The following is a 27,071-nucleotide window of genomic DNA, read 5'->3' as shown; positions in this document are numbered from 1 at the left end:
ACGGTAGTAGCGAGGTGGGAGGGGGTGTGTACAAAGGGTAGGGATGTAATGAGTGGGAGCGTATGAGTCACACTTAGTGGGAATTGCACGGCTTGCAGCCCGAATGGGGTTCAACGGCTTACCCACACCTCTCTGCGCTGGGTAGACACACGCTCAATCTCATGCATAATTATTTATTGAATGCTAAACACTTCTGGAAAGACACGGATGTTTAAAACGGGTTGGTGTGAGAATACAACAGTAAGTGAATGAAAAGATGGAACTCTGGAGAGAGCAAAATACAACACAATAGTGAACCTGCGGCATAACAAAGGCCGCGTGGCTCAGATGTGCATGTGGACTCTTACCACAAACGAAAGGGACTAACTGGGTGGTCGGTGAGTTTTTGCGTCTGGGCAAATGGGCAGGCTGTGTGAATGCCTAGAGAGCGAGGGTAGACGCCGGCCGGTGAAAAAGGAGTGTTGGTGGGCAGGGAAACGGCTTCCATGTTCCTGCAGGAGCATCTAAGAAGACGCATGTTTGTCACGGATGCGAATAGCTGTATGTTGTGTGTAAAACAGTTTGCTATGGTGCATGTGATCGTGCGTCGTAACCGAAGACTCGGTTTTTAAAGACTGCTTACTTCACTGTGCTTTAACCTCAGTTGTAAAGGATTGTTTTAAGGATCCCATGGGATACCCTTCGCAAACCGTTTCACACGCTGCATATGGCGATTCACCTCCGCGAGAAACATGCCTCTATGAACAGTCAACGTAGTTCGGAAGTGCATGACACGCACATGACATTAACCTGACCTGCACTGCATGTGGCCTCTACGACAGACGAATATAAATGACGCCATTTTTTCTGTTTCGTCGCGTCCGAGTTGGTGGGCGTGGCCCTGCAAGTTGTCATCGCATCCAATGGTCTTGGAGTTGGTGGGCGTGGCTCCTTCCTGCGTGCGCCTCACTTGTCGGCGGCTTAGTAAATCCACACCCCTTCCGGCGTGCTTTCCATGGTTGTCTTGCCTTATTGAATTATATATATAGATAGATGTTTGATTTATATATCACTTTTCCCATTCTTCAACAAGAACTGGCACAGTAGGGAACTGCTTCATACTTCATGCAACTATCTTCTCAAAGAGAGTGGATACTAGGGTCAAATTACAGTACATACCTAAAGCGTTGGAATTTTCAGAATCTCATTTGACGTTTAATTAATTACTCACGTAAAATGAACATATATAAAAGTATATATTCCTTAACTTGTGTTATTGGTCAATTTACCTCCAGCAGATCCTTACAGCGCTGAATAAAGGCATCAATCTGTGCAAAAATGCTCGTCTGATCCAAAACCCAGCCTTTTTGTGAGCACCTGGAAAAAAGAAAAACACAAGAAATTACAAAAATATTTCTGTAGTAGTTTGCTGCCACTGCTTACTGATTTAGTCGATATGAATATGAGTCATAGCTGGCAATAATTATAACAAAGTGGGAAACTAAGTTCAAATGATTTGTGCGGAATAATGTGACATGCATTACAGCTCATAGAACAGGTCTGACTGTAATCTTGGCCTGGCCACAACAGCAAACAGTTGCCCCTCTTTGTTCCCAATGGGTTTGAAAATTAATAAATGGAAGGATTGATGTTGTCATAATAATAAATGATGATCAGAACTTGAAGTGCAGGGCCACTGTCTGCTGTACTGCAGCACTGAGTCAAGTGCCCAATGCAAGCGATCACATGTACTAAATATTGTAATTCTATTCACCAGTGGCTGCCACAAACCAGACAGTACCTTTCTAAACAACATGGCGTCAGCTGGCAAATTCCATGTGTTGTCAATACAAAACTTGGGTGTGGTAAATCAAAACTCAAGTTCATAAATTAAACGACAAAACAATTTGGCACTTTTGTGCAACATTCACAAACTTCTGCATGCTTGGCAAATTGCTTTCAATGGGTGGCATGCAAAACAACAATCAGAATAAATCAAATTATAGCAGCAGAATAAAAAGCAGCTAAGAAGGAAACAGCTGTAATATTAGAAAGCAATCATGTAAACAATTAACTTAGGGCTTTAAGGCAAGCTTGTTTTCTTTGGATGTTTAATCAATATAAAAAAATGAAACCCAGTAATATAATTATAGCAAAAGCCACACAACATTTTTCGAAGTAACAAGCTGGCAGTCTATTTCATGTGCTCTAAGCAAAAAAAAAAAAAATCAGTTCACATCCCATCACCAGACCTCATTGTGTGATCAGATATATGCAAACACAGCAAATAGCCTATGACTTTAGGGCAATGCTAAATTGCTTGAGGGAGACAGGAGGGTCCGTATTTAAAAGAACTAATTTATTTGAATAATCTGACATTTTCCCCACATCTTTCAAGAGATGGCATTATTTGACAAATATGCTACACTCACAGAAACTTTTGTTCCTGGTTATAGTAAAAAGATTTAAAACATATGAGATGTGTTAAAAGACAAAAAATACATAAAAAACGGTTCTGCTAATGAAGAATTCTTCATTTTTATTTAAAGAGATACAGAGCATGGAGAATTAGGCCCCATGAAATGTTAAGCTGCATGCACAGTGCTCATGGCCATGTAATGTAATTAGAGATGATTACGGATACACTTTTTTTTTTAAAAGTTTCATCCACTGGCATGTCCAAAATCTCTGATCAGTACATGAAGTATTAAACCTTATCCCAAAAGGGACAAAATAGTTTCCAATGAAAAAGATTACAATAGGTTTCTGCCTAGGATGCAAAAATGCCATCTAGCACATGGTTCATCGTGGGTTACACTATAATACTGCATATTGAATCATTTTCAACCTATTGATGCACTCTATGAATGTGTCAGAAATGGAAGCCAAATAAAATTTACTGGGTCAAACCTGAGATGTTTAAAATAATACGAACTCCCCATATCTCTAAGCATCTTCAGCATTAATGCACAGCTAGGATAATCTTACACTAGGTCACTGTGTGCTTCTCCATATCTGAAGCATGTACACCAGGATATCACAGAAAATCTAACAGTGAAGTAAGAAAACAGTTCACACAAGAGATATTTCACCTCACATCATGACATGTGTATCTTCAATACCAAGGATATGAAGCATCCTTTTGTAAGACCAACTTTAATGACAAATAGTAAAATGTACTGAACAATTTACACGATTAATACAAAACAAGATAAAAATTCGGCCTGGATCATCTGTCATCTGAAAAATGAAAAAAGATGAAAGTTAATTCCATACTGAACATATACAAAGACAATTAGATATGCAATATTTGAGCTTTTGAGTTTCGTTATTTGCGCCCCTGCAGTGGAGTAAGCAGGGAGGATATACAAGTGAGAATAGAATGGGAAAAGTGGGTAAAAAAGCCAAAAGAGATGAAATAGCCGTGCAAAAGGCAACCATCTGAGAAGTCAAAGAGTAATGTTTAAAGATTAGTCAATTGTTCAGCCTGAGAGAATTTGAAAATTGAATTTAAGAATAAGCTTAACTTCATTTTTTCTTTGATGGGTAACTTTACATCCCTGTGACAGAACAAAAATGGAGAGAGGGTTCAGCACAACTATGATCAAGAAAAGGGAAATATACTTTGAAAGGTCTTTGATCTAATAGCTCTAATGTGTGCATGACCTGTTTCTTCTATGTTGAGATGCTCTACAGAAGCTGAATTCAGTTTTTGGACAGCCAGGGTGCTACTTTGTGATATGAAATTGTTCAGTTACCTGATATGACCTTTTTAATGGAGATAGGTGATGCAAAGGCTCCCCTTACAAATAACATTTCTTTCTTGCCTATGATTAAAGCTTGCAAGTACGACACTATTGTTATTTCTGATCATGCCCCTCTGATCTTGGAGCTGAAATCATTATGCCCCACATACTCATCTTACACATGGCGTCTTAACCCACTTCTATTAGTAGATGAGAACTGTACAGAATTCATATCTAAACAATCAGTTTCTTCCTAGAGACAAATACATCCTCAGAGGTCTCTGCAGGAATACTCTGGGTAACTCTAAAGGTCTTCTTAAGAGGACAGATTATTTCATATCTTTCCCACAGAAATAAATTAGAAACCAAGAAGGTAACCAGCGAAATTACTAGAATAGATCAAGAACATGCCAGGTGTCCAAGTGAGGCTCTTCATAGGAAAAGGCAGGCTCTGCATTCAGAACTCATCCTCTTAACAACCAAACAAACTGAACAACTAATTTTTAAATCAAGACATCATTACTATGAACATGGAGAAAAAGCTGATAAGCTCTTAGCTCAACAAATCCACAAGCAAGAAGTTTGCAATACAATACCAGCAATCACCAACATGAATGGAGATAAAATAATTGACCATAAAAATATAATGCACACATTTAGAGACTACTATAAATCCTTATATTCTATTGAGTTCAAAGAAAACAACACACAATCTAATGCATTTCTGGATACATTACAGATACCACAAATAGATACTTTTATTGCAGAGGAATTGGATAAACTTCTGGCACTATCAGAATTACTAGATGCTATAAAGTCACTTCAGAGCAGGAAAGCAGCAGGCCCTGATGGCTACCCTGTCGAATTTTATAAGAAATTCTCCACTCAGCTAGCTCCCCTCTTATTAGCAACATTTACAGAAGCTAGAGACAATCAAATTCTACCTCAAACTTTTCGCCAAGCATTAATCACCGTCTTTCCTAAACAAAATAAGGACTTATTACAATGTGCATCATACAGACCAATTTCACTTCTGAATAATGATGTTAAGATACTCTCCAAAGACCTAGCTAGAAGGATAGAGAAAGTACTGCCTTCAGTAATATCACAACATCAAACTGGATTTATTAAAGGCCGACATTTAGCTTCCAATCTCCGATGCCTGTTTAATGTAATATATTCACCTGCAAAGTCAAACACCCCGGAGATAATATTATCGTTGGATGCAGAAAAAACATTTGGTATGATTGAATGGAATTACCTTTTCACTACATTAGAGAAATTTGGGTTTGGCCCGAATATTTGTGCATGGATCAAACTACTGTATACCAATCCAGAAGCTTCAGTTTGTATTAACAACATTTGCTCAGACTACTTTAAACTAGAACGTGGTACCAGACAAGGATGCCCTTTGTCACCACTGCTTTTTGCAATCACCATTGAACCACTGGCAGTTCACTGTCGAAATGCTCATCAGATAAAGGGGATTATCAGAGAAGGACTGAACAGAAAATTTCTCTATATGCAGATGATATGGTACTGTATATATCAGACCCACAAAATACTGTGCCTGCAGTCTTAACAGCACTTACAGAATTTCAAAAGATCTCTGGTCTCAGAATTAATTTGAATAAAAGTGTGCTCTTTCCAGTGAATTCTCAAGCATACAATATTAGATTGGACACCTTCCCTTTTATCATTGCAGATCAGTTTAAATACCTAGGGGTAAATATCACAAGTAAACATAAAGCTCTTTATCAACAAAATTTTGCCGTCTGTATTGAAAAAAGTAAGCAAGACTGACATAGAAGGTCAACCCTTTATCTCACTCTAGCTGAAAGAATTAACGTTGTTAAGATGAATATCCTTCCTAAGCTTCTCTTTTATTTCAAAACATTCCAATATACATCAATAAATCATTTTTAAGCAATTAGATTCAACCATAACCTCATTTATTTGGAACTTAAAACATCCACGTATCCAAAGAGCGACCCTACAAAGACCTAAGGCAGAAGGTGGCATGGCTCTACCTAACTTTCAGTTTTATTACTGGGCAGCAAACATACAAACTATAAAACTTGGAAACAAATAGATGAACATACACAGGCTTGGTCCACACTAGAAATAAAATCCTGCATTACTTCTTTATATTCCCTGCTATGTGCCCTAATAAATACAAGTTATTGCCAATATACTAATAACCCAATTGTGCTTCACTCACTCAGAATATGAAACCAATGTAGAAAGCATTTTAAGATGGAGAATCTTTTATCTGTGGCATCTCTGCATGTGAACCACCTTTTTCAACCCTCGCAAACATATGCAGTTTTAAATATCTGGAAAACATTTGGGATTAAATTGCTTAGAGATCTTTATATAGACAGCATCTTTGCATCCTATGAAAAATTACATTCCAAATTAAATTTTCCAGCAACACATTTCTTTCACTATCTTCACATTAGAAACTTTTGTTAAACAGAAACTGCCCGATTTTTCCCATCTCCCATCTTCCTCTATGCTGGAAAAAAGTTTGCTCTCGAGGACTCAGCATTTCTGCAATATATAAAAATATTTTACAGTCCTTCCCTTCCAAAGATCCAAGAGGAAAATGGGAAAAGGATCTCTCACTCAACATATCAGAAAAGGAATGGAAGGTAGCAATGCAGAGAATTCATTCAAGCTCCATATGCGCAAAGCATACAATTATTCAACTCAAAATTATATGTCGAGCACATCTGTCTCGCTTGAAATTGTCCAAAATGTTTCCAGGGCAAGATCCAACCTGTGAACTCTGGAATCAAGCTCCAGCCTCACTGGGTCACATGTTTTGGGCCTGCACCAAATTAACATCATTCTGAACAAAAATTTTTAAGTGCCTTTCAGACAGCCTTGGTGTCACAATCCCTCCTAATCCACTAACAGCTGTGTTTGGTGTTCTTCCAGATGGGCTTAAAGTGGAGAAGGACAAACAAACTGTGATTGCCTTCACTGCACTATTGGCATGCAGACTTATTTTGCTAAACTGAATGAATCCTATCTCTCCTCTTTTAAGTCAGTGGGTAACTGATGTTTTATATTATTTGAAATTGGAAAATATCTGGCAAAACCTAATCGATAATATTTTAGAATAAGCTCTTAAAGCACTTAAGAAGTAGATTCTCTCCCCATTTCTTTTTCTTCTCCATTTATCTGTATCCGGCTATTAAACTCATCAATTTATTTATTTTTACTATTTTTAAGTTTTATTCCATTGCACATGCTCCCTTTCTCAGGGGTGGGAGTTAATTTGTTTTCAATCCTATTTTTTATAAAAATTGATCTATTTGTATGTAATGATTACAATAAAATCAATACAAATAAAAAAAACAAAACAAATAACATTACCCTCTGTGAACAGAAATTGGGAAGGAAACCATGGACACAAAACTTGGTGATAGGAGGTTATAAATGGGTATGGGGAAGATAATCAAGACGGGGAAGTCTTGAAAAATAGAAATTGTGCTTAACGACTGTTGTAGAGTACAAAATCTGTAAATTTTGGACTATATTTTCATTAAATTTTGTTCAAGAAAAAACAACAGATGAACTTAATACTTGCATGGACAGTTAAGAACAAAGGCAATCTGTTTTCCTAAATCACAGTACCATTTGTTTAAACTGACCAGCAATTTAGGAGATTCCTGAGGCTACTGATTACTTTAAAACATGAGATCTGGGACAACAAGTTGCTAAATTGGTTTACAGCCTGGGAAAAGAAGACATGCCAGAAGTACTAAGCAACATCACACAGGTTTTATTGTTTGGAAAAAAGGAGGTACTCAAGATTAAAGAATCTGAACAAATCCTTTCATCATATTGACAGTCAGCCAATCAGGTGTATCTAATTTATAATAAATATGCGTTGTCTGAAGAGCAACATCAGACGAAGAGATCAGGAGAAGAGAATAGAGTAATGTCAGAAGAGAACAAAGCGACATCAACATGTGGCCGTTTCCATCTGATTGTCAGAAAAGCATCTAATGAACAACTACGAGTCCTAGATCACAAACTGCCTGCGACATTCGTTTTTGTCATCTTTACTTTTTCCTAAGCTTTTCCTTAAAACTATATATATATGTCCAGACTTTACTATCAGTCCTATTTTGTATTATTCTTTGTAACTGGTATTATTATTCCTGTAATAAATACCATGCTGCTTTTAACTTTCTAGGCTTTTTTATATGTCTAGATTCATTGAAATAATAAGGCAGATTTCTTTGAGCACCTGTTGCAACCTGAGGTTAGCCATTACCTCTGTGCTATGAGATTTATTAAGGCTGCAGGTGAGAGCTCCACCCAAAAGTAGAGAACAATATGTAAAGGGAGGCATTCTTGGCAGATAATGGCCTATAGTCAAGGATGCTGAGCCTTTGTATGTTTGAATATTTTCTTTGAGACCAAAAGTAATATTTAGGTCTGAAATATATTTAAAACATCGTATGTTGTTCATGCCAAAGTCTCTGGAATTGCTGAGAGAGTGACAGGCGGTGTTATTCTAAAGGCACTTGTGTGGTTTAAAGTGCTAGAGGTTAATCAGCTCTGTGTGTGCCATTCATGGGGCATTGTTGCGGTTAGGGTCTGTGTGTATGTATATATCTATGTATGTATGTGATAATCTTAAGGTGCGACAGTAAACCATCCCGGTAACAAATCTGATGAGTACACTTACCCATAGGTAAAGGGTAAGTAGAGGGATATACCATGATAATACAATGACAACTGGGAAAACCAAGAATGTTAAGATAAGCGTCATGTAAGGTTTCTTGTATTTTTAAGAAAATATTGTGGAGTCCATTTCTGGCATAACTAGGGACTCTGTGACAAGTGTGAGGAAAGTACTATTTATTGGTATTTCATTATAAACATTTAATTCATCATTGCAGAGGTGCGAAGGTCTAAGGAGCTGTGAAAATACAGGAAAAAAGTGTGCCTGGGCTGGGAAAAGCTATTGAAAAGTTACTGTACTGTGCACATTAATAGACTTGTATTAAATAGAAGGTTTTAGAATTAAAATCATAAAAGGACATCCCAAAATCCAAAAAAGATTTGGAGGTAGAGGATACACACTTCTACTTTTCCTATATAATAAAACACTAAGGTCTGTGTGGCCAGTCCCTCAGAGCAATCTGATTGGTCAGTTTGGCTTTGGTGTAATTGGTCTGTCTGACTTTAGTGATGTTACCTAAGAGGATTTGTAAATGTAAGATTCATGAGGATGAGTAAGGGTGCTTGCTGAACGAGTCACTTTAAAAGACAGAAAGTATAAAGCCGGTTGAAAATAATGACAGAGTCTGAGAAGTGAATTTTACAGGAATGAGACAGACAGCACTGGTAAAGAGATGTTGACAAAGGAGAAGCACTGAAGTAGATGAAGAAAAGAAAGCAAAAATTTTTTAGCTCTTCAATTTCTTGTCTTTGACAGATAGCATGGCTAGTAGTAAATATGAGAACAGGGTGGAAAATGTTGAAATTATTCATGTCTTCCTGATGCTAACACTTAAAGGTGGAAAGCAGCATTGATGTAACCAGTGATACATCTCTCACGCTGAACAAAGAAGAGCTTGTTCTCTAATGTGACTAAACAATTCTGACCCCACTCTCTGTTTGCCTTTATTATCAGGTAAAATTAATTAATTCATAACAACAGAAGCAGAAAATATAGCCATATGACTTCAGATCTTAAATCACTATATTGGCTTCCAGCTGAGTTTAGAACTGATTGTAAAATCTTCTTTTTAACACTGCAGGTCACGTGAATCCCTCCTAATTTACGCAACCTGTTAAAACATAACCTGCAGTGTTTAAACTAAGAGTAGAAGATAAAGGCTTACATAACAGCCCAGAGCAGAGTCTCTTTAACTATAGGATATATTAGTGAAAGGTCCCTATTTTCTTACACTTTGAGGTGTCCAGCAATGGCATTTTGCATCTTTTTTGTTGTGACTGAAGAGATGTTTTTGTAACATCATTGACGGACTCAATTTCAGACATTTAACATTTTTGCCAGATTCATTGATGTGACCAGAACTGTTGTAAATTAATGAAGAACACAGAACAAAGCTTAAAGGCATCCAGCTGACCAAAAGCCAAGCAAACAAATGAATGAAACTAATGATTTAAATTGATTTGCCACCAGAACTTCTGTTTAGTTTGTTACCAGAGAAATGCTAAACCCATTCAGTAGACAGCCTTTCTAGCACTAGCATAAGTTCAAGTGAATTGTCATGTGCACATTGTGCAATTATGTTCCTATATGTGTGTCTCTCACAAACTACTGACTTTTAAAATACTAACAACAGACAAAAAAGACAATGAATATAACATCATATATTCAATGCAACATATATAAATGTATATTGTTATAGTTCACTCCTCCATCATCTCTTCCTTGTGGCATCCAACCCGTGAGCACAGGGGAAACCCCAGGCAAACAGAAGAAGAACACCTGATGCCTCAGGGCATGTCATTCTCTCTTCCCAGATGAGCACTAGAAACCAGCAGCGACAAGACATACCGAGGAGGGACAGCTGATGCCAAGTGCCTGAGGGCCACCGAGTAATCACACCAATTATAATACTAACCCTTATAGTCATGTGACCTAACGATTACAGATAGTGATACAATAGGAATTCCACAGTCAGTTTACTTTACTACCTGGCTGGAAGGACCTCTGCTCTGTGATGTGACTGCACATGTACAGTTCTGGAAGAGCCTTATACTGTATGGTATCACATACTCACTGAACAAATTATTAGAAACACTACACTAATACTTGATAAGGCTCTCAAAACAGCCTCAGTTCTTTGTAGTATGGATTCCACAATATGTTGGAAATATTCCTTTGAGATTCCTTTGAGATTCTGGTCCACCCCTCCTCCTTATCGTGGTGGAGGGGTTTGCGTGTCCCAATGATCCTAGAAGCTATGTTGTCTGGGGCTTTATGCCCCTGGTAGGGCCACCCAAGCCAAACTGGTCCTAGGTGAGGGATGAGACAAAGAGCGGCTCAACAAACCTCCGATGAAGAATAAAAACCATGGACGACGTTTTCTCTTGCCCGGACGTGGGTCACCGGGGCCCCCCTCTGGAGCCAGGCCTGGAGGTGGGGCTCGATGGCGAGCGCCTGGTGGCCAGGCCTGCACCCATGGGGCTCGGCCGGGCACAGCCCGAAGAGGTAACATGGGTCCTCCTTCCCATGGGCTCACCACCTATGGGAGGGGCCAAGGAGGTTGGGTGCAGTGTGAGTTGGGTGGTGGCTGAAGGCGGGGACCTTGGCGGTCTGATCCGCGGCTACAGAAACTGGCTCGTGGAATGTCACCTCTCTGAAGGGGAAGGAGCCTGAGCTAGTGCGCAAGGTTGAGAGGGGCTGGACTCTTTACCACTCTGGAGTTGCCCCCTGTGAGAGGCGCTGAGCAGGTGTAGGCATACTTATTGCCCCCCGACTTGGAGCCTGTGCATTGGGGTTTACCCCGGTGGACGAGAGGGTTGTCTCCCTCCGCCTTCGGGTGGGGGGAAGGGTCCTGACTGTTGTTTGTGCGTATGCGCCCAACAGCAGCTTGGAGTATCCACCCTTTTTGGAGTCTCTGGAGGGGGTGCTAGAGGGCATACCTTCTGGGGATTCCCTCGTTTTGCTGGGAGACTTCAATGCTCACAAGGGCAATGACAGTGAGAGCTGGAAGGGTGTGATTGGGAGGAATGGCCCCCCCGATCTGAACCCGAGCGGTGTTTTGTTATTGGACTTCTGTGCTCGTCACGGATTGTCCATAACGAACACCATGTTCAAACATAAGGGTGTTCATATGTGCACTTGGCACCAGGACACCCTAGGCCTCAGTTCGACGATCGACTTTGTGGTCATGTCGTCGGACTTGCGGCCAAATGTCTTGGACACTCAGGTGAAGAGAGGGTGGAGCTGTCAACTGATCACCACCTGGTGGTGAGTTGGCTTCGATGGTGGGGGAAGATGCCGGTCAGACCTGGTAGGCCCAAACATGTTGGCAGAGTCCCCTGTCAGAAGTAGGTTCAGCTCCCACCTCCGGCAGAACTTCAACCACGTCCCGAGGGAGGTGGGGGACATTGAGTCCGAATGGGCCATGTTCCATGCCTCTATTATTGAGGTGGCTGACCGGCGCTGTGGCCGCAAGGTGGTCGGTGCCTGTCGTGGCGGCAATTCCCGAACCCGTTGGTGGACACCGGTGGTGAGGGATGCCGTCAAGCTGAAGAAGGAGTCCTATAGGACCTTTTTGTCCTGTGGGTCTCTGGAGGCAGCTGATAGGTACTGGCAGGCCAAGCAGAATGCAGCTTCGGTTGTTGCTGAGGCAAAAACTCAGGCAGGGGAGGAGTTTGGAGAGGCCATAGAGAACGACTTTCGGACAGCTTCGAGGAGATTCTGGTCCACCATCCGGCGTCTTAGGAGGGGGAAGCAGTGCAGTATCAACACTGTATATGGTGGGGATGGTCAATCAATCAATCAATCAATCAACATTTATTTATATAGCACATATTCATACAAAAAAAAATGTAGCTCAAAGTGCTTTACAAAATGAATAGAAAAATAAGACCTCCTCAATCCCACTAACATGCCTTCCAAAGAGGAAGCAGAGCCTGGGGACTCTGAGGTGGGCTCTCCCATCTCTGGGACTGAAGTAACTGAGGTGGTCAAAAAACTCCTTGGTGGCAGTGCCCCGGGGTTGGATGAGATACGCCCGGAGTTCTCTAAGTCTCTGGATGTTGTAGGACGGTCTTGGTTGACACGTCTCTGCAACATCGCATGGACATCGGGGACAGTGCCACTGGATTGGCAGACCGGGGTGGTGGTCCCCCTCTTTAAAAAGGGGGACCGGAGGGTGTGTTCCAACTACAGAGGGATCACACTCCTTAGCCTCCCTGGAAAAGTCTACTCGGGGGTTCTGGAGAGGAGGGTCCGTCGGATAGTCAAACCTCGGATTCAGGAGGAACAGTGTGGTTTTCGTCCTGGTCGCGGAACAGTGGACCAGCTCTACACCCTTAGCAGAATCCTGGAGGGTGCATGGGAGTTTGCCCAACCAGTCTACATGTGTTTTGTGGACTTGGAAAAGGCGTTTGACCTTGTCCCTCGGGGAATCCTGTGGGGGGTGCTCCGGGAGTATGGGGTACCGGACCCCCTGATAAGGGCTGTTCGGTCCCTGTACAACCAGTGTCAGAGCTTGGTCGGCATTGCCGGCAGTAAGTCGAGCCTGTTTCCAGTGAGAGTTGGACAGAATTATGGACAGAATTTCTAGGCGCAGCCAGGGTGTTGAAGGGGTCTGGTTTGGTGGACTCAGGATTGGGTCACTGCTTTTTGCAGATGATGTTGTCCTGTTTGCTTCATCAGGCCGTGATCTTCAGCTCTCTCTGGAGCGGTTCGCAGCTGAGTGTGAAGCGGCTGGGATGAGAATCAGCACCTCCAAATCTGAGACCGTGGTCCTCAGCCGGAAAAGGGTGGAGTGCCCTCTCAGGGTTGGGGGTGAGATCCTGCCCCAAGTGGAGGAGTTCAAGTATCTCGGGGTCTTGTTCACGAGTGAGGGAAGAATGGACCGTGAGATTAACAAGAGGATTGGTGCGGCATCTGCAGTGATGCGGGCTCTGCATCAGTCTGTCGTGGTGAAAAAGGAGCTGAGCCGTAAGGCAAATCTCTCAATTTACCAGTCGATCTACATTCCTACCCTCACCTATGGTCATGAGCTATGGGTAGTGACCAAAAGAACGAGATCGCGAATACAAGCGGCTGAAATGAGTTTCCTCCGCAGGGTGTCTGGGCTTTCCCTTAAAGATAGGGTGAGAAGCTCAGAGTAGAGCCGCTGCTCCTCCGCATCGAGAAGAGTCAAATGAGGTTGCTCGGGCATCTGATCAGGATGCCACCTGGACGCCTCCCTGGTGAGGTGTTCCGGGCACGTCCAACTGGGAGGAGGCCCCGGGGAAGACCCAGGACACGCTGGAGGGACTGTCTCCCGGCTGGCTTGGGAATGCCTTGGGATTCTTCCGTAAGAGCTGGAAGACGTGGCCGGGGAGAGGGAAGTCTGGGCCTCTCTGCTTAAGCTGCTACCCCTGCGACCCGACCCCGGATAAGCGGAAGAGGATGGATGGATGGATGTATTCTGGTCTATGTGGACATGATTGCATCATGCAATTTCTGTAGATTTGTCAGCTGTTCACCTCATCGAAAAGTGTTCTACTAGATACAGATCCAATGGCATGGTACAATAACATGGTGTAAATAGTCATTAGAAGATAGGTAAATTGTAGCTATAAAGGGATACAAATGGTCAGCAATGATATTTAAATAAGCTGTGGCATTCAAGCGATGATTGACTGGTATTAACAGGCCTGAGAAAATGTTCCCTACACCATTACTCCACCACCACCACCACCACCACCGCCACCTGGACTGTTGACATAAGGCAATTTAGGTGCATGGTGCAATGATTCATATTATTTGGTGTCAAATTTTGACCCCACCATCTGTGTACCTCGACAGAAATCTATTGTAGATTCATCAAACCAGGATCTGTTTTTCCAGTCTTCAAATGTCCAGTTTTGGTGAGCCAAAATTCAGTGCAGCCTGGGCTTTTTGTTCTTGGCTGACAGAAGTGGAACTCAACTTGGCCTTCTATTATTGTAGCCCATTTGCCTCAGGGTTGTGGCCTTCTATTATTGTAGCCCATTTGCCTCAGGGTTGTGATATGCATTTCTGATTACCACTGTTGTACAAAGTGGTTATCTCAGTTACTGTACTGTTACTTTCTGTCAGCTGAAAGATCAACCTAGCCATTTTCCTCTGACTGTTCTCAAGGCATTTTCACCCGCAGGACTGCCACTCACTGGATGTTTTTGTTTGTCATACGACTCCAAGTAAACTCTAGAGACTGCTGCATGTGCAAATCCCAAGATTTCAACAGTTACAGAAATACTTAAACCTGCCCATCTGGCATTAATCATGCCATGGTTGAAATCGCCGAGGTCAAAATTTTTTCCACATTCTGGTGTTTGACATGAACATTAATTGAAGCTTCTGATCTGTATTTGCCACATTGTATGCATTGCGCGGCTCTGCCATATGATTGGCTAATTGCATGCATAAACAGGTGTCCAGGTGTACCAAATAATTCGCTCTGTGAGTGCATATAAGAACATGCATTTGTCAGTATTATGGCTATTGATTAAATTTATGACCTCTTGATAAATCCATCTCTAAATTCACTGATGCCCATTGTGATGGAAATGTACCATAAGAAAGAACTGAGGAAGGAGAACACTGAGAATACACAGTGTCTGAGTTCTGCTGTTTACCTTTCTAAGATAGTGGCTGTTATCTGTCTGGAACAGAATGCAGGTATATGCCAATGATATAATCTGTGCCACCTTTGCTGTGCCCTTTGTGGTCCTGAGCTGAGCAGGTGCCAAAGGTAAATGTTATGCAGCCAGGCAGGGTTGACTCCACTGTACAACCATAAAACTTGGTGAGCACAGATGAGAACATCCAGGCTTTATTTAGATGTCCCACTGCCAACCAGTGCTGGCAAAAAGATTAGCACTGTAAACTTTCACACCAAACTTTACAATGCAGTGATCTAATCTCATTGGTCATTAGAACAAATGGACATTCTACTGCTTATGAAAGACAACCACACCATTAAAGATTACACCCGGATACGAAGTCTTGTAAAAGCAATTCAGTGATCATAATACTAGAAGCACTTGTAAGACGATGGTGAATGATTGACACAGTAAAATAAACAGTGCACAGACTCAGCAATACTGCCACTTATCTAACTAAAAATACAGCAAATTAGCAGCATGTAGATAATAGGCATGTAAATAAAACTCAACCAAACAAATGAGTTTTCACCAGAAACAGAGTGACCATTGCCTAATGACAAATGCCGCAAATATTCACTGTAGACAATGCAGTAAACAGTGACTCATATACTGCTTGCCAAAGCACATACCTAATGACTCACTTAAAATCCCATAATTCTATAAAGCAGCAAGAGAGAGACACAGTCTATTAGCATACACTACATAATTGCTTTAAAAATATGCAACTTGCAAAATTATCTATAAATGTAATTTATTGTATGCTCTATCGTCATAAAAATTTAAATTATACTGCTTCTTGGCAGGGCTGCCCAATGACATCTTGCACTGTATTGTTTCTGTCTAATTACAAAGCAGCTCACGCTGTACATGGAAGACAAGAGAGCAGAACCAAAAAGAAGCTGCATTTTAAGCAATGTACTTTCCATGACACACCAGCTTTATTAGAAACACATAACATGGTAAAAAAATAATACTTTACCAACTGAGTTTAATTCAATTCCAATTCCATTTATTTTGTACTGCACTCCTCACTGACTGCAGGTTCAGAGTACCATAACAAGTTTACAGGTAAAATACAATTAGAAACTTTACATATTACACAACATACAAAAACATAAAACTACAGATTGAGTTAACCACAGAACAGTAAAGCAATTTCAAACTAACGGATATGAAAGAAACCTAATAAAATATGTTTACTAGCCAAAGTACCTGGCATTGTCTGAGCATATTTCTATAATGTGTTAATAAGGTAAGAAAGCAAACATTTATGTGTTTTTTTAAATGTTTTATCAATGTAGGCTGAAATACAAGTGTCCCATTTGTCATTGACACTACCAGTCTGATCAATTACCCTGCTCTTATGATCTGAGAATTTCTTCTTTTGGTGTATGGTTGGATTTCATAATTGCTGTAACTCCTGGTTGGTTTGGGACCATGAGTGCTACTTCATTGCATGAGGTGTGATCAAAAAATACATCCATCCATCCATTTTCTAACCTGCTGAATCTGAATAGGGTCACGGGGGTCTGCTGGAGCCAAACCCAGCCAACACAGGGCACAAGACAGGAACCAATCCAGGGCAGAGTGCCAACCCACCACAGGACACACACAAACACACCCACACGCCAAGCACACACTAGGGCCAATGTAGAATCGCCAATCCATCTAAAATACAGTGAATGTTTAAATAAAAAAAATGCATTACAATAAAACACACATTGACATTTATCCCCCTCGCTTTGAACTCACTTATTATCATTATTATCATTTTTGCCACTTTCTTAAGCAGTCCTGGAAGTCCTCTTTCGAGAGTGTCTTTAGTTGTGCTTGTTGTGGCTGCCTCAATGTCCTGAATCTATTCAATTTTACCTTTCATGATCATTTTGACTTTGGGGAAGCGCCAGAATTTGACCGTGCCAGATCCGATGAGTAAGGACATACAATATTGTTTTTATTTGACAGAAATTTCTGTACCAGAAGCGATGCGTGACACGGAGTACTGTCATGATGGAAGATGAAAACGTTTGGCCATTTCTTAGGTTGTTTTCTACCCACATTATTTCTTAAACACTCTAATAAGCCCTTATAATATTCAGAGTTCACAATAGTGTTCCTGGGTACAAACTCAGCTCGCACAATTCCATCAAGGTCAAAAAACACAATCATCCTTAATTTGATGTTGGATCTTGATTAACACGCAGGACATCGAGGCAGCCATGACTAAAGACACTCACAAAGGAGGACTTCTGGAACTGCTTCAGAAAGTGGAAAGAACATTAGGATAAGTGTGTTTAAAGCAAAAGAGAGTATTTTGAGGGAGATTAATGGCAATGTGTCTTTTGCTGCAATATATATTTTTTATTTAAGCATTCACCATATTTTTGATCACACCTCATATTTCCTGGTGTACTGTCATTTTACATATAGATGTTTAATAACATGTTAATAAATTGAATGCTTTGTTGAATCTATCGACTGCGTAAAGCAGCTACTGTAAGGGCCCGGGGTTCACAGATATTGCTGTAGGTGGCTGCCTTATTACAGAGGACAGCACCAGTGGTTGCATTCAATAATGTTATAAAGATAATTCAAACTTAATTTATTCATTGATTTAAAATTGCCAAAAATAATGATACTGTGTTAGCATAATAAAATGCACTTAAAATAATGTGTACCATCAAGGCACAGCAAAAGTTACCATAGCCATCCACAGTGTTTCTCTTTCTATCACATTTTGAACAACAACTTGACATTAGCTAAAAAATCGCATTGCATTCTATTTCATCGTGGCCTAGCTCTATCGCACTTTGTAACTATATGCAGCTGTATGATAGCGCTGGCTTAATTAAAAAATGTAAGGTTTTGCTGTGATAAAAAATGTATTGACATCAGTTCATTTCAGTGTTATCGACACCTGTGCATTTAGGGCAATGAAATTCTCAACTGCATGTTTGACCCACACAATACCACCACTATTCTTGTCCTGCTTCCAGAATCTCACTTAAATGGTTACGTGCAGTAGAAATAACATCACAAAATAATAGGTAGTTTAATTAAAACAGCTAAGTTTCTTTTTGCATAGAGTTTTGTGAAACAGATGCAACTGTAAAACACATTAAAAGGGGTATTTTGGAAGTTTAAAAGTTTTAGAGTGGGATTTGAAAGAATGGAAAACAACACAGTTCTTTAAGAGTTTGGCAATACCATATACCCTGCTTGGGCCATTATTATTCTCAGAAAAGGATTTAGATAAAAAGTGTCTTTTGAAAATTTAAGCCACAATGGAACAAAACCATGCACTGTTAGAAAAAAGTTGTAATACAGCAAGACAATAAAGGTTTTATCCAAAAATGTGGTCTTAGAAGAGATCCTGCTCTGAATGGTAAGAAACATTGCATTTACTGATAACAGTGCCCTCCCATCAGCCCCAACACATTCCTACTGCCTGATGGGAATTGGTATCCCTATGTTATCACTGTTATTTTTGTTGTCGCCCCCATTATAACTACTTCCTCCAGTATGCCACATAGCCTATATTTTGAGTTGAACCATCAGCAATGCAAAGGCAAACTTTATTGAAAATCAGTTCTGACATTTCTGCATTATTGGCAAATAAACAAACAGACTACAATTGAGGTGCGGAAGCTAATTTTCAGTGTTATATTTCCATCAGTTTACTATTAGTCACTATTTTGGAATAAAATATAAAGGGGTCTATTTTGCCTAAACAAAATCAAGCTATAAGTGCAAATAACATGGGAGAGAAAATAAAACACATTTTTTGACTCTGTCTTATTATTTATTAATTAAAAAAGCTTTCTGCCAAAGACTTTCAGTGACAGCAATGCATTAATGTAATGGTTTCTGATTAAACTAATTAGTTAACTATATTTCCAGAGTTCAAAACAGAGCAATAGCAGACCAAATTCAGCAAAGATTTATTCTTAACAGTTTCACAGGTCATATTTATGGAGGAGTTAGAATAATAGTCTATAAAATGAATTTCGCTACACCTTTCTGTGAAAATAAAATTAACCAAATGGAACCTGCATTTAAAATGTACTCTAAATCATCACAGAAGTAATCTCACTACAAGATCAAGAATTTATGTTGCATTGAATAGGCTGGAAATGGTAACGAGTTGGAAATAAAAGAAGTTCATAAGGAAAAATAATCAATACTTCAGGCCATAGTGCCGACTCTGTGACTCTAATCTGTCTTTCCTTTTCAAGCCCCTTTTGGTTTGCTATATACAGCAAGCTGAACATTACCTTTTTGTAGTACTTCACTGATTTAATTATATTGATGTTGGCTTTGCATTACAATAAGTTGCCAAAGGTCAGTTTCGAACGTAAGATATTCCCCAGAATATTTGGGTTAGTTAAATATACATTTTTCAAAATAAAAACAGTAGGTTTATTTTCAGATAAAAAGCTAATTAGTCTGCTTCACTAAATACAATTAAACTCTGATCTGATCTTTTGAAAAGTGTTATTTCTGCCAATATTGATGCTGCCAACATTCAATGACAGAATATTTGGAAGTGTTTCTGTATTTTTGATGGTAAATCAGGGAAAGTTAACCTTTTATAGACACTTGAACTGAAACTAATTAGTTCAATGATTAACTGCTCATCCTTTGTTAGGGTAGATAATGTGAATAACTGTGTAATTTAATAAGACACCAGGAAACATAAAGCTGCCCCTGGCCAAAATAGCAGAAAAGGCATAACACAATACATATACACATTTAACCTCCCATGCCCATCAATGAAATGATGGCAAAAACAAATGTGCCCAGTGTAAATGCATATATGTTTTACAGGGAAAATCTGCAAACTCCACATAGTAGGCTAGAGATTGAACTCAGGGTTCTGAAGCATTGATGTAGCACCTATTGCGGCACCATTCAATGCAGTACAGTGCAACATTAATCACACCAATAAAGGACATTTGCCAGTGACTTGCTATTGTTAACCAGTTTCATGACTTCACCTTTCAAAGAAATTCTTGATGTATTTCCCTGACATCACTAGTGGGTTAAGTATGTTCTATAGGGTAATTGGTTTGTTCCCTATTCTCATTTATTACACTGTTATGCTGCAGTTCAAAATCTGCATTGCAGCACAAGGATTCTATAATTAATACCAGACTTTTTGGTATCTGAGAGTATTTCCCATAAGCCAAGAATTCTTAACTCCGTGCCTTCAGGGTAAAATCTTCGAAACTATGAAATTCTTAATGATATGAGGACTGAGACTGCAGGTTATTCTACTCAAATAAGAACAGGAGCCAGGAAATAAGACACTGGTGTACAGTGACACAAGCAATCTTTTGTAGCATTGACATAACACGCTAAGCCCCATAAATGTATAGTGAGCACCAGAGTTAGATGTTAACTGGCTATAGAAAAAAACTGGGAAGAGTGGGGGGGATGCAAGAATATGGATTATGTGTCCCACAACCTGATTGGTGGCAGTAGAGTGACACATGGCTGTATTATATAAGTAGCTATATACTACCTATTTTAATGGGTAAGCGACCTGTAAGTTGATTACTCTCGATTCTTTATCCACAGCATGACCCCAAAAGTGGTTCATACTTGGGTTTTAAAAGCACCTTCAGAGGTGAACTGTAGGTAAATAATTGACTAGTAGTAGAAAGAGAGGGCAGTGGAAGGAAATAGATGGAAGGTGTGAGCAGAAAGAGACCTAAATTTAGGTTTCCTGCTAGGCAGGTGCATAAGCCTGTCTAGAAGCCAGAAGAAATCATACATTTAGGAAGGCTTGGAATAGTGGTGTCTCAGTTTATCTGTACTTCTCCTTCTCCAATCGCTTGTACCATATAATTATAATCACTTTTGTAAATAAACCATTGTTTTGTTTTTTTTTATATTATGGCCTCCTGGCTATAATCTGAGATTCAATGACTGCTCAAAAGAGGCCATTATTAGTTATAAAGGAATCTCACAACTCTGTTAAGCCACTTCATTTATTTTATAATTACTTCAAAGCATACATAAAATCCATTAACTATAAAAATTAAGTCATTTAGAATACTAGAAAGGCTCAGAATATACTGATTAGGCCAACAAAGCTCACCAGTCCTATCCACTTAATTCCCCTAAAAACATCAAGTTGAGTTTTGAAGATCCCTAAAGTCCTACTGTCTACCGCACTACTGGTAACTTATTTCAAGAGTCTATGGTTCTCTGTGTAAAGAAAAACTTCCTCATGTTTATACAAAATGTACCCTTAACCAGTTTCCAATTGTGTCCCTGTGTTCTTCCTGAACTCATTTTAAAGTAACAGCCTTGATCCACTGGACTGATTCCTTTCATAATGTTAAACTCTTCAGTCATGTCACCTTTTAATCTCCTTTTGCTCAAACTGAACAGGCTCAGCTCTTTTAATATTTCCTCATAATGCATCATCTGCAGTCCTAGATGCTTTTCTCTGGACTTTTTCTAGTGTTTGTACTTTTTATTGTATCCTGGAAACCAAAACTGCACACAGTACTCCACGAGGATTCACCACTATGTTAAAAAGATTGAGCAGAACCTCCTTGGACTTGTACTCAACATTTTGTACTACATAACCTAACATTTAGTTAGCCTTCTAAAGGGCTTCTAAACAATTTCTGGATGTAGTTAGTGATGAGTCTACTACAAGACCTCCTATTGTGTGTTCAAATGTAACATTTTTCCTACCTATATGTATTACTTTACATTTAATTACATGAAATTTCATCTGCCACACATCTCTCCAAGACTGTATGCTCTCCATGTCCCTCTAGAATGATTCATCAGATTCTAGCTTGGTATAATCTGTAAACTTAACCAACTTGTTAATTATATTCCTATCCAAATCATTTTTATATATTATGAATAGCAACAGCTCTACCACTAACCCCTGAAGGACACCACTCTGGCAATTGGGGATTTCTGACATTATTAAAATAAATCAAATTTCATTAAAAAAAGTCACCTACCTATGATGAAGCTGTGAGACATGAAGGTAATGTTCTTTCCATGCCTGACAGCAGTAAATACAGTCGTTGAAGTTCTTTTCACTTTCTACAGTGTACCCTTCAAAAAAACGGTCCAGGGATATCTCTTTGCAGCACAGTCGGATGATATCATTGCTCACCTTGTAGAAAGAGCAAAGCAGTTTCGTCAAAATGATGCAACTAAGCACACATTTGCAAAAGGATACTGTGATACTACACTGCTCAAAAAAATTAAAGGAACACTTTTGAATCAGAGTATAGCATCAAGTTAATGAAACCACTGCGATAATGATCTGGTCAGTTAAGTAGCAGAGGGGGTTGTTAATCAGTTTCAGCTGCTTTGGTGTTAATGAAATTAACAACAGGTACACTAGAGAGGCAACAATGAGACAACCCCCAAAACATGAATGGTTTAACAGGTGGAGGCCACTGCCATCTTTCTTTCCTCATCTTTTCCAACTGTTTTTTCACTAGTTTTGCATTTGGCTACAGTCAGTGTCACTACTGGTAGCATGGGGCGATACCTGGACCATACAGAGGTTGTGTAGGTACTCAAACTTCTCCAGGATGGCAAATCAATGCATACCATTGCCAGAAGGTTTGCTGTGTCTCCCAGCACAGTCTCAATGGCATGGAGGAGATTCCAGGAGACAGGCAGTTACTCTAGTAGAGCTTGTCAGGGCCGTAGAATGTCCTTAATCCATCAACAGGACCGGTATCTGCTACTTTGGGCAAGAAGGAACAGGATGAGTACTGCCAGAGTCCTACAAAATGACCTCCAGAAGGACACTGGTGTGAATGTCTCTGACCAAACAATCAGAAACAGACTTCATGAGGGTGGCCTAAGGGCCCGATGTCCTCTAGTGGGCCCTGTCTTCACTGCCCGGTACCATGGAGCTTGATTGGCATTTGCCATAGAATACCAGAATTGGCAGGTCCACCACTGGTGCCCTGTGCTTTTCACAGATGAGAGTAGGTTCACCTTGAGCACATGTGACAGACATGAAAGGGTCTGGAGAAGCCATGGAGAACGTTATCCTGCCTGTAACATCGTTCAGCACGACTGGTTTGGTGGTGGGTCAGTGATGGTCTGGGGAGGCATATCCACGGAGGGATTCACAGACCTCTACAGGCTAGACAATGGCACCTTGACTGCCATTAGGTATCAGGATGAAATCATTGGACCCATTGTCAGACCCTATGCTGGTGCAGTGGGTCCTGGATTCCTCCTGGTGCACGATAATGCCCAACCTCATGTGGCAAGAGTATGCAGGCAGTTCTTGGAGGATGAAGGAACTGATATCATTGACTGGCCCCCATGCTTGCCTGACCTAAATCCAATAGAACACCTCTGGGACATTATGTTTTTGGTCCATCCGATGCCGCCAGGTTGCACGTCAGACTGTCCAGGAGCTCAGTGATGCCCTGGTCCAGATCTGGGAGGAGATCCCCAAGGACACCATCCGTCGTCTCATTAGTAGCATGCCCCGATGTTGTCAGGCATGTACACAAGCACGTGGGGGCCATACAAACTAATGAGTTTGATTTTGAGAAATGGACTAGCCTGCCACATTTTTTCACTTTGATTTTACGGGTGTCTTTGAATTCAGCCCATCGTCAAACGATGTGGCATCCTTTCGTTCCTAAAACATTACACCATATCAGTATAGATATCCAGCATGATGTTTTTTCCCCATTGAGATCTGATGTGTTTTCCTTTAGTTTTTTTGTGCAGTTTATAAACCCTACAAAGCACTCCTTTAACCTTTTCAAATGACAGATTTCATATCATAGGCCTTAGCCTAAAAGTCTTGTCATGATGAACAGAAGTACAGTGCATTCTTGGAAAACAGGATTTTACTTAGTGAGATAGTCCACATTTTGGCTACCATGGATAAATAACTTTGTGCTTTGTGATAATGACTCAGTAACATTATGTGTGTTTTGAGAAACTGTAAGCTCTGCTAACGGGATGAAAATAAGTATGCAAGGATCTTAATTTGGGCAAGAAGTGAGGAGGTGAGAGGCTTCCCCTCCGGAAATGCACACTTTGAATGACTTTTTAGTGCACTTGCTGCTTTTCTGACACTTTTGTAAAAAGCTGAGCTCAGCTGTAAAAATTAACACTTGCAAAGTTCCTGTCTCTAATTGAAACTGACACTTTCATGGAGCTTTCCATCTGTTGCTGCTTAGCTAGTGAGTGCTTAGAAAGGGCCTCTGCTTCTGGCAAGAAATCTTTTTCATTTTTCAATTAAGAATACTGTATATAATCTGTAACTAAGCAACTGAATCATGTGGGAATAGTCAACAGGGATTGAACGAAGACTGCATGACCCCACTCATGTTGTATAATTCCTTGCATTGCTTATATTTGCCACTATTGGTTTGAAGAAACTTAATATAGCTATTAAGTAAAAGCTTAAACTATCTGTTTATCTGAAAGAGTAGAAGCTACAGCTGGCATGGTGGAGAAAAGAAGAGCTGCTCAGGAAGCAGCAAGCGCATCAACTATCTATGCTAATAAAAGGCAAAGCCCTCACTCACTCACTCACTCATTCACTCACTCACTCACTCATCACTAATTCTCCAACTTCCCGTGTAGGTAGAAGGCTGAAATTTGGCAGGCTTATTCCTTACAGCTTACTAACAAAAGTTAAGCAGGTTCCATTTCGAAATTCTACGCGTAACGGTCATAACGGTCAACAACGTCCGCCATGTTGAACTTTCTTATTCATGGCCCCATCTTCACGAAATTTGGTAGGCGGTTTACCTGCGCTAACCGAAACCAATGTACATACTTTTTTCGGTGGTATGATGCCACTGTCAGCCGCCATATTGAACTTTCCAACGTCACTAATTTTCCAACTTCCTGTGTAGGTAGAAGGCTGAAATTTGGCAGGCTCATTCCTTACAGCTTACTAACAAAAGTTAAGCAGGTTTCATTTCAAAATTCTATGCGTAACGGTCATAACGGTTGACAACGTTCGCCATGTTGAACTTTCTTATTTATGGCCCCATCTTCATGAAATTTGGTAGGTGGCTTCCCTGTGCTAACCAAAACCGATGTACGTACTTATTTCGGTGGTATGACACCACTGTCAGCCTCCATATTGAACTTTCCAACGTCACTAATTCTCCAACTTCCCATGTAGGTAGAAAGCTGCCCCCATCTTCACGAAATTTTGTAGGCGGCTTCCCTGCGCTAACCGATACCAATGTATGTACTTATTTCGGTGGTATGACGCCACTGTCGGCCGCCATATTGAACTTTCCAACGTCACTAATTCTCCAACTTTCCATGTAGGTCGACGGCTGAAATTTGGCAGGCTCATTCCTTACAGCTTACTTACAAAAGTTAAGCAGGTTTCATTTCGAAATTCTACGCGTAACGGTCGATAACGGTCGACAATGTCCGCGATTATATTTATTGTGTAGGTATTTTACACTTCCTTTACATTGTTCAGATACCCATTTCATTTATCGTTCCAACCGTACCCCCATTAACATGTCTATCGAGATGATCACCATCGATCAAAGAACTGTTACTTACCGAGTGGTTTCCATGCCTAGAGATGCCGCCTGCCTTTTCCATTCTCTTTGTTACATATTGCACGGCCATATCAGGCTCAGTCTTGATATCCGGAGGAACATTGTGTGTTATGTATTGAATGACTGGGACAAGTTCAAGGTGTGGACTGATGGCGGTACAGGAGATAATTATACTACACAGGAGCACTATAAGAGTGAAATGCTTAAGCTCTTCACCTATGGTTCTGCATGTGAGTTGATGGCTGCGGCTGAATTGTTCGGTTGTTGCTTTCAAGTGTACTGAAATGGCCAAATATTTTACAGCTTTGGACAACCGCCAATGCCTCTTAAACATCTTAGATTCACAGGTGACGATTTCAGTAGTGGACACTTTGATGTTTATGAATGTTTAAACTCTCAAAAGCTGGATGTGAAGTTATCGATGAAACCGGTTGTATGCTTACAACGCTTGAAAGATGCCGAATGTCACTTCAACACAAGTCCTGCAAATACTGTCGTAATTGAAACAAACCATGAAACTCAAACCGATTATGACAGCAGCAATCCAAGCTGTGAGATTTGAAACAAGATTACTTTTCACATGGCCAACTGAACGTTGCATGCTCAAGAGTAAGCTCAGCGCACAGCTTGGTCATATTACAACCGGAGGGCCGAACTGACAACGTGGCATACAAAGAGATCCTTAACAAATAATTATTGGTATATATTTCCTCAGTTTAAAAAGGTTTAATTTTCTTCTTAATAAAAATTTTAAGGCAGTATTAGCTGAGCTGGTATTTTGTTAGTATATATATATATATACTAGTAAAATACCCGCGCTTCAGCGAGAAGTAGTGTCAAAGAAGTTATGAAAAAGAAAAGGAGATATTTTAAAAATAACGTAACATGATTGTCAATGTAATTGTTTTGTATATCATTATTTGTTTCAATCAGGTTCGTATTTGGAGGATGTGTTGTGTTCAAGTTACATTCCGTGTTTGTCTAGTCTATCCCTGACCATCTCATCTTCGTTGTCAACCGTTGTAAAGATAACAGGTTTCATTCATCAAAGTGATCACTACCCAAATCGGTACTCGTGAATCTAAGATGTTTAACAGGCATACCCGGTATCAAGTTGTGAGTTTGCCTGCGAATATTAAGCGGCAGCGTGTTTATGAACGTAATTTAAACTTAAGCTTTACACCTTGCTTTCCTATTGATATGTCTACAAAGGCTTGTTCATGTCCAAGGCTTTATTTAATGTTAGCTTAGACCCGGCACTTAAAAGTTTCTCTTGCACTTTTGCTGAGTTTGTGCCAAACACTATTCTATCCCTGACCATCTCATCTTCGTTTGCATAAGCACAGTCCTTCGCCAGCAATTTTAACTCCATTACAGCAATTTTAACTCAGTTACAAAGTGATCAAAAGTCTCG

General features: G+C 40.2%; 1 protein-coding gene across 1 annotated transcript in view; it reads right to left on the bottom strand.

Annotated features, from left to right (window-relative positions):
• Positions 1-27,071, bottom strand: part of dnah2 (dynein, axonemal, heavy chain 2) — a 521,611-nt gene that overhangs the window by 437,364 nt on the left and 57,176 nt on the right. The window contains exons 10-11 of the mRNA XM_039749646.1: positions 22,091-22,248; positions 1,269-1,356 (exon numbers count right to left, since the gene is read on the bottom strand). Coding sequence (XP_039605580.1) covers positions 1,269-1,356; positions 22,091-22,248 — 246 coding nt within the window. The remainder of the gene's footprint in view (positions 1-1,268; positions 1,357-22,090; positions 22,249-27,071) is intronic.

Source organism: Polypterus senegalus, chromosome 3, assembly GCF_016835505.1.
Source record: "Polypterus senegalus isolate Bchr_013 chromosome 3, ASM1683550v1, whole genome shotgun sequence".
Taxonomy (NCBI): Eukaryota; Metazoa; Chordata; class Cladistia; order Polypteriformes; family Polypteridae; genus Polypterus; species Polypterus senegalus.
This window is presented reverse-complemented; position numbering and strand designations above follow the sequence as displayed.